The following is an 8,641-nucleotide window of genomic DNA, read 5'->3' on the forward strand; positions in this document are numbered from 1 at the left end:
TAATAAGGAAGAGGAAATAGAAGAAAACTCATTATTTCTTTCAATAAGGTTGAGTCTTTCCTACATTTACAGGGAAATCAGCAAGGCTCCCCACAGATGTAAGAACAGCTGCGTCCCCACCACAGTTTGGTAAGTTCCACCCTGATATTTCACCCACATGTGAGATGAAAGCGAGTCATGATCCTTGGCTAATTTAAGTTTATTTGGATTTGTGGGGCTCCTGTCGCTGAGAAACTCCTGCTTGACACATAAATGCTTTACTTAAAATAGTCTTACAAACCTCTTTTGTCCCCTGATACAAAACAGATTAAGCACTGAAGTACAATCCTGCATTATTGTCTAAGTCTGTGTAAATTCACAGTGCTGGACGGAACATTTTGAAAGGTCCAGACCCTGAGGTATTCATAAAAGCCTCTTTATGTCTGTCATTATCTTGATTTTCGTCAGGGCGACCTTCGTCCCTGAAGAGAGAAGGGGAGTGGCTACGTGTCTGAAACAGGTTTATGGCTGCCTGTGAGCAAGTTTCAAACCAGACCATTTGCATGTCAAAACTGGAATCCACACCCTCCATCTGCAGACAGCTTATCATGCTGAGACACCTCCTTGTCTTTGTCTCTTCCAGCTGGCAGACAGTAGCTTCTCCAAATACTGATCATAAGTTGAACATACATAGATCTAAGAGGGATATCCGGGGGAGCAAGTCGAGAGGATTTTCACATAGTTCCCAGTCTAAATGTAAGTTACTGTTGTTCAGCATAAGATAATAGTGTCGTGACTAACTCACACTATCTGCTTTTGAAGGCTCAGCATGAAGCAGCTGCTCTGTAAGACGATCGAACTGCTTCGTTTGAAATGAATTCTCTGGACAGTGGGAGGTTTGTGATAAAATTATTTTAAATAAATATGCTGTTTGTACAAGGTTATGGTGTGCACTGTAGGTTAAGATTAAACATACCTCAATAATAGCTGTTCAATGTTTCTTTTACAGCTTGGCTTATCTATTTAAATAAGGCACACCAGAGTCAACCATCCGAACGTTCAAAACTTCACTCAAATTGTAACGTTAGGCTCGTACGAGCAGAAAAGGAAAGGGTCCTAACCTCAAATGAAAGTAAAACATTCACACAAACTTTCCCACGCCTGTTCGTAGCCGTCCAGTGGTATAGAATCACAGAGTAAACTTGTTTCTCTGCTCTCTAGGCTGCTCTCTGTAAGTGTGTCGGACATGCCATATATCAAAGGGAACAGCTTGAATCTTGCAAAAGTCACCTGTTTCTGTCTGACTGCTGTGCAGGTTTGCTCTCATCCAGTCAGATTTGAGAGGCAACAATGTCAAATACCATCACAAATAAAACCATTCAGGCATTAAAGTTGTTTATTAATGTCTTGAAATGTGAAATGAACTCTTAAGAAAGGTTCTATCCCCTTTAAGGTTTTCAACCTTCCTTAGACTTTGCAAACATTGAGAGATTCAGTTAAATGCATACAGGCTACAGTTTACTTGCATAGCTTTTTGTGAAGAACTTATTTAAAAAAAAAAAAAAAAATGGTCATGAAGTTTTACTTAGTCTATGAATTATGGTTTGAAAAGTCAACTTTATATATCACTAAGTCAAAAAAGATGTCTAGTAAGTGTATGTTTGTATGGTTTTGCAGAATGTGCAGGACACATTACATTACAAACAAATTTTAAAGCCTTTACTTAACTCTGACTTTATTCCACAGTAGTGCAATTAAAGACGAGGTGTGAAGTCTTTCACAAATGTCACATTTATTTTATCTGGTTTTATATTACCCCACCTTAAATACAGGTGCAGTAACATTTTCCTCTTGGGCATGCACTGCTTGATTCCCAATGGTGGACAGGTTCAGCATCTGATAATGAGTCAGTTTTCATGATGTGGCATGTTGAGAATCACACTTTTAACCACGGAAATAATAGGTATGGTTGTATGTAAGCTACTGATAATGCTTTGGAAATGATGAAAATAATACCTACACATTGCTGTGCTTTTGCACCAACCGAAAATACAAACCTCCGGTACCCACAATCCCAATGTAAACAAAAACTGGAACCTTTACAAAGAGTACACAGAGTCCTGTTTAGCTACTAAGAAAGAAACTGAGCAACCCACTGGTAATTAAGAAGTAGTTAGCGACATATAATCAATTGGTTAATTTAGATTTTCGGCCATTTATCAGACTTAATCATGACCAATACATTCAGAACGTGGTCAATATGCAGGTCCACAGATGATTCACTGGTTCATAAAGAGATCAGTATCAGTCTTTTCTTGATCTTGATTTTCTTGTAATTCAGTGTTCCTAAGCAACTGTTGTTTCTGTGTCTGTATACTTACAGATTTCTTTCAATATCAAATGGTGCAGTAAAAATCTCTTTTTATTAGTTGTAGTGTTGAGACGATTTGAAATACCTTAGGTCATGTTAAAATAAAAGCCTGAACACTGTATACCTACAGTATCATGAAAAGCAGAAGTGGGGTTTTACTTTAACAATTATTGCGGCTTAAATAATAAGCTATGCTACACTACTATTACACTATGACATTCCCATGTATTGTATTATACCTTAAAGATTATTACATGTACCTGTTATTGCTCATAGTTTTACAGTATGACCTCTCCACATACGTCATAACAGTTTACTTTATTAGGCTCAACAAGAGCCAGTCTTGCAGTGTTATGTTTGTTTTCAGATCCTCTGACATCATGTCATTGGTTTCCATTATCTTTGACAGGTGCTACTGAAATAGTCTGGAGCGATGGAGTCTTCAGAGTTTTCCATGCTGTCGTCCTTGAGGGGAGAGTTTAAATCGGAAGAGTACATCCAGCCCCACTACAAGGAGTCATATCGCCTGGCGATTGATCACTTGCTGAGTGGTGGCAGAGACAGTTACCAGGAGTTCCTCAAGGGAGAACGTATCGGGAGCTTCCTGTCAGAGGATGAGCTTCTCTTCATCACTGAAAATGCAGAACAGCTCACACCTCAAAACCAAACAGAGGAAATCAATGATGCACCGGATAACCAATCATCCTCAGGGACCTACTGGCCTGTCCACTCGGATGTGGACACGCCAGATTTGGACTTAGGGTGGCCGGAGGTCATGAATGAAAACCTACAGACAAATATAGATCTGCTCTTTCATCCACCAAGACAAAGCAACCCCACTATCAAAGAGGTGATCCGGAGGCATATTCAGGATGCAAGACAGGTAATAAAAACTACCTGCAACAAAGTGCTGAGACACACACTCACACACAAACCAAAACAGCATATTGGCTTAGATGTACTGTTTAATTTGAGAACTGTTCTTTTGGTACGTCACACGCACCTTTACCCCCTCCAGGCAGCTCCACAGACCTTTGTTGCTCTCGGTTACCAAAGTCAAGGAGTGTCTGCTAGGTTTGCTGAGGTCAAAATCTGGTTTTGCAACTTATCATCATAAGAGGAAAGTGTGGGAACCATTTGCAGTGCTATTACACCATTATGGAATCATGTCTTTCACACAGTTAACGCCTCACTTACTTCTCAGACTGTGTCATGATGAATCATAAACTAGTTTTGGAGCTCACAACTGTGGTTAGTCTGCAGTTAATATTCTGCTGCATTGTTGTTACTGTTGTGCTCGCTCTTAATTAAACCCAAGAATATATTTGCAATATGTTCTTCTTAATTAAACCAACTTACACAGCAAAAGACTGACAGAGAGGTCTGGACAGAGAAACATACCAGAGTCTATTTCTCTCTGTTCCCCATAATTGCAGCCAGTGCAGCGTAAAACCATCCAAATGAAATGGATGACATAACAGCTGGAATATCTTGACATCTGACAAAACCACAATTTTCGTGAAATAATGTTTATTTAAATGCACTGGTTGGGCGTAGATGTCTATCTCATGGTACATTTGAGGGATAGAAATCTTTTTTACAGAGACTTATCCTACACAGGAAATTAAAAGAGGGAAATAGATTAACTAAAAAAATACTGCTATATAGTTGGATATGAGTTCATTAATGAGCTCATTACATGCTACTGAGACACAGTATGATGTTACTGCTACACACTGCACATTATTTTGATGAACTTTCATTGCAGCTTCACTATGCCCAGTGTGAGATTGACAGTGACAGAAATGGAATCGGGGCAAATAAATGTTGTATTGATTAAAAGTACAAAACATTCATCCCCAGTTTCTCCTTCACTTCCCTAAATCCATCTCAGTAAAATCATATTGGCTACTTTTACTGCATATGCTTAATCTGTCTCCCATTTACAATAACAACCGATTCCCAGACTCACATTTATTATTCATGTGCATAAAGTATGACTGTGAGTGTGTTCTTGAATATGTCATTCACAAGTGTGACGGGGTTAAATGTACGATTGTACCCACTCTGGTCTTCACTGATCATGATTTATTCACCTCTCCCTCACAGGTCGTTGCCATTGTGATGGACGTCTTCACTGATGTCGATATATTCAGAGAGATTGTTGATGCCTCGATACGAGGGGTCCCAGTCTATGTGCTTTTGGATGATTTCCATTTGAAAAGTTTCCTCACAATGGCTGAAAATCAAGATGTAAAAATTCAACAACTCAGGGTGAGTATACCATCTAAAACATCAGCGTGATAATCTCAATATGAACAATGTTTCTTGATTCTAACGCAGTTTACAGTAACACATTTTGTAAAGTCATTCCAAATTCTTTGTTTTGTTGCTTTGAGGTGTTGATGTACAACTCGTGCACATTGTGTCTTTGCCTACAAGTTCACGTGCATACAAAGGTGCAGATGTCAATTAGTCTGTTTAAATATACTGTGTTAAAGCTTCACTGCTGAGTAAAAGAAACCTGGTTTCTCCTGTTTGTTGGGTGGAGTCATAATCATTTATCTGTGAGTCAAACACACCCTTTTAATTCCTGTTAGGTACATATGACATGCAACAATGACAACAACTCAGGAACTCAACAAATACAAGTATCATGATTGACATGCTTATTACCTTTTTTCTGTAAACTTTAACTGTGATAAATCTTTTCTTTCGTTTTCCTTTCACTGTTCTGATGACAGAATATGAGGGTACGCACTGTGAAAGGTCAGGATTACCTCTGTCAATCAGGAGCTAAATTTCATGGGGCGATGGAGCAGAAGTTTCTCTTAGTCGACTGCCACACAGCGATTTATGGCTCATACAGGTAAATGAAACTGCAGTACAAGAGGATCTGTGGCGGAGACCACTAAAGTGTACGCATTCGTAAGCACTACATTTACTGTCACTCTACTAAATTGCTGTCATCATCATCATGCATTTTGAAGCACTTTGTGACTAAACTTAAAAAAAAAAAAAAGATTCTTACAGTATAAATATGAAAACGAAACAGCCAAAACACATATAAAGCAACATTTTTTAAGGGAGTTTGTTTTGTCCTAACATTGATTGATATTCATGTTCTCGTGTTTGTTTACAGCTTGACGTGGTCATTTGAGAAGATCAATCTGAGCATGGTGCAGGTCATCAAAGGCCATCTGGTGAAGTCGTACGATGAGGAGTTTCGAACACTCTACGCCCGGTCGACTGTACCAGCTGAGCTTTGCCCCCCGGAGGGCTTGTTCCAACGCAACGCGCAACATGGACGACAGGTTTTGCCAAATTCTCATTCTGCCCAGAAAATCGACCGGAGGGACCAGTTGAGGCACACGCTGGACACGGTCTACCGCAAGACCTGTGAGAGGAAACTGGGCACGAGAGACCTCGAAGAGAGGCTCTTCGAAGAGGAACCTCACAACCTCGGGCCCTTGATTGAGAATGGGATCAGTGTTCAGAACCAGTTGTCCCATTTCCAGTCTGCAGAGGCGATGAACTTCTACAAAAGGCACAGCTACGCGGGAGAGAGACAAGAGGGAATCCCGCCCCAGAACATGAGGCCCAGAGGGAGCAACTGGAATATCTCCAGAGACACGGGGAATGGAACAAACAAGTATGCCATGGATAATTATTTAAAAGTGCCACAGATGCACAGAGGTCAAAACATACGTCAGTCTTACAATGGCAGTGACAAACAGGTTCTGTCCATGCAGCAGAATATCCCAACGCTGGAGAATACGTCCAAGGCGTTCATGCGCACATTGCGGATCGAGTCTTACCTCAAACGCCCCGACATCCCATTCGGAGACTCTTCTGACTATTTAGACCAGTTTGAATCAATGGACAAAGGTGGCTCCTACATGCAGGGAAGATTGAGGTCTTCCCTTGCTTTCAGGCCCAACATGCCGGAGCAAATGGAACCAAATAGACACATAAACAACATTTCCCCCAGTGTTAGCTCCCCAGCAGCACAAAACATCCCTTTGCACTACTCATCGATGCAGTGGAATCCAACAGCAGCAGGTGAGAATAGGATAAATAATGATGAGTTCATGTTAAAGAGAAAAAGTTGGCAGATTTTGGATGACAATCGTAACAATGCAAGCTACGGCCCAGGGAGAAACTCTCACCACTCTGTATATACCAGCTACGGCAGAGCAACAGGTGGACAGATGATAACAAACCCTGACATCCTAGCAGACAGTTGGCAGAAAAGGCATAGTGTGGCAGATCCAAGATCAAACACTGACTACACACATGAGTCCTCTGGTCAGATGTATGATGCCCTTGCAAGGATGCAGATACATAGAAGCGCAGCAGGGATCCATGCACAGAATGGCGGATATGGGTTGAATCTGAATGAGGATCAAAGGTCCGTCTCTCATCATGATGTCAAGAGTATCACAGGCTCAAAGGGTCCCAACTGGCAGGAGCCACCATCCAGGACTGTGTCTGCAGCAGTGCTGGATGTGAGAGGCAAGGATTTGACAGCTAAATCCAACAGGATGGGCTCTCAGCATTTTCTACAGAAGAAAATAGTATCAAACATACCGGAGAAAAAAGGGGATTCATTTGGAACCGTGGAAACATCGAGTCTCAAGTCAAGTGGGAGCACAGACACTATAACGGCGGAGGATGAGGAGAAAACATCAGATAGAAAACTTAACCAAAGCACAACTGAGTCAGTCAGGTCCTCCTCAGAGAACCAGAGGAAGTGGCTAAAGGACGACCATCTAAACTCAAAACCTCGATTCACAACTGAGGAGCAACGACCACAGGCTCCCCTCCCAAAAACAACCACGCCAAAGAAATCTACCGGTCTCGACAGTAGCACGAGGTCTGGCCTCGAAGCAGGCAGCTGGGGCAAAAGTCGAGGAGCCGAGAATCGCCTGTACAGCAGATTCGAGCCTTTCTGCTCGATTGAAAAGAAACAATCTCCATCTCCACACTCTCAGGAGAAAACCAAAAGCCTTACTAAAGGTGAGGCAGCTAATGAACATAACTTTACCCGGGCTACACGAGGTCACCATGAAAATAAGCTGGAGAAATTCTTTCAAAGGGTGGGAAATCTCATACACAAGAACAAGTAGTGACACCTGCATTAGCAGAACACATAGTCTACAATTAAGTAGTCAATTATTACAAATGCACACTTGACTGGTATTGTTTATATTTGTATAGATAACCTTTATTTCTACTTACTACTTTAAAAGTATGTTGTTTTTATGTTTTTAGCAAACATTGTTTACATTTTGACCTCTGCTTCTTTTGTGCACTGACTAACACTGCTGAAAAGAGAATACAATAGATTTTGTTTGAACACATTCTGCAGAGCTTTACAACAAAATCTTAAAATACCACTTTCAAGGTGTCTTTGTGTCCGTCCTCCACTGGCGTCAACCGAGGCGACACATTAAATTACAGTCGCGTCAAATTGTCAGAGATGTATACAGTTTACTGCTGCTAGTGCAGGCGTGCATGCATACCAAAGAGCTGTAGTTCATAATCAGGGAACTACTCTGTCTCAGTGTTGTCAGCATGTCAAGGTAAAGATGTTGCATATGCAATCAGCATGCAAGCTAACCACCACTCCACATGATGACAAACATAACAATGCGTCATCACAACCTTGTCCTTTATGTGCCACACAGAGGTTTTATGAATGCTATGAGGGTTGCAAACATTTGTTAAAATGCACAACATGTTTCTGTAATAAATTTTTGTACCATTTTCAACTGAGTTCCAGGAGAAACTAACTCTTTTATAAACGTACTGGATTTGCAAACGTGACAGGGCCCAAACAGGGTCTTTGCTCTTTGAGAGATGCCATGCATCCAAGGATTTGTTTTATGTTATGACCACTGTGCCTTATGGCAAAATTCAATGGGCACTGTAAGCAAAATGAAAAATACACATGCCTATTTTCCTCAAGGTTTAACCACAGAGAAACATGGCCTTCAGTTTTGAATATATACATACAAACTGGAATAATAAATCTCTTTAATTCATCATATACATATTCATTCTTCACACCGGTGTTTAGCACTATAACTGAGCATTCTCTGATATTTTAAATTGTCATTTTGACATTGCTTGCCAATTCCACACTAACTGTCTTTGTTTTCCTCTGCTCAGTGAGAACATAGTGGCTATATTCAAATACAGAGGATCCATGTACTTTCTCTTGGTGATGCTGATAAAATGTTGATGAAAATGATGGATGATGATTTATGTGTTTCTTTTTGTCTTCCA

At 40.7% G+C, this 8,641-nt stretch overlaps 1 protein-coding gene across 2 annotated transcripts; it reads left to right on the forward strand.

Moving 5' to 3' along the window:
• The first annotated feature begins 646 nt into the window (after positions 1 to 646).
• Positions 647 to 8,129, forward strand: fam83b (family with sequence similarity 83 member B). Of its 2 annotated transcripts, none has more exons than XM_022762687.1 (5): positions 647 to 735; positions 2,760 to 3,233; positions 4,460 to 4,624; positions 5,095 to 5,219; positions 5,493 to 8,129. In XM_022762687.1, the coding sequence occupies exons 2-5, from the start codon at positions 2,784 to 2,786 to the stop codon at positions 7,477 to 7,479; spliced, it is 2,727 nt and encodes a 908-aa protein (XP_022618408.1). In that variant the 5' UTR covers positions 647 to 735; positions 2,760 to 2,783; the 3' UTR covers positions 7,480 to 8,129. The 2 variants fall into 2 exon arrangements, with proteins under 2 accessions (XP_022618408.1, XP_022618415.1); XM_022762694.1 differs by lacking the exon at positions 647 to 735 and adding an exon at positions 820 to 875.
• The last annotated feature ends 512 nt before the right edge of the window (positions 8,130 to 8,641 follow it).

The sequence above is a fragment of the Seriola dumerili genome, unplaced genomic scaffold, assembly GCF_002260705.1.
Source record: "Seriola dumerili isolate Sdu_G_001 unplaced genomic scaffold, Sdu_1.0 BDQW01000024.1, whole genome shotgun sequence".
NCBI classification, from domain to species: Eukaryota; Metazoa; Chordata; class Actinopteri; order Carangiformes; family Carangidae; genus Seriola; species Seriola dumerili.

Bases quoted from the DNA above. Each gene is read 5' to 3' on its own strand.
- fam83b (XM_022762687.1), top strand. From the start codon at position 2,784: ATGGAGTCTTCAGAGTTTTCCATGCTGTCGTCCTTGAGGGGAGAGTTT. The intron at 3,234-4,459 runs GTAATAAAAACT...TCTCCCTCACAG, and splicing joins ATATTCAGGATGCAAGACAG to GTCGTTGCCATTGTGATGGA. The intron at 4,625-5,094 runs GTGAGTATACCA...TTCTGATGACAG, and splicing joins TAAAAATTCAACAACTCAGG to AATATGAGGGTACGCACTGT.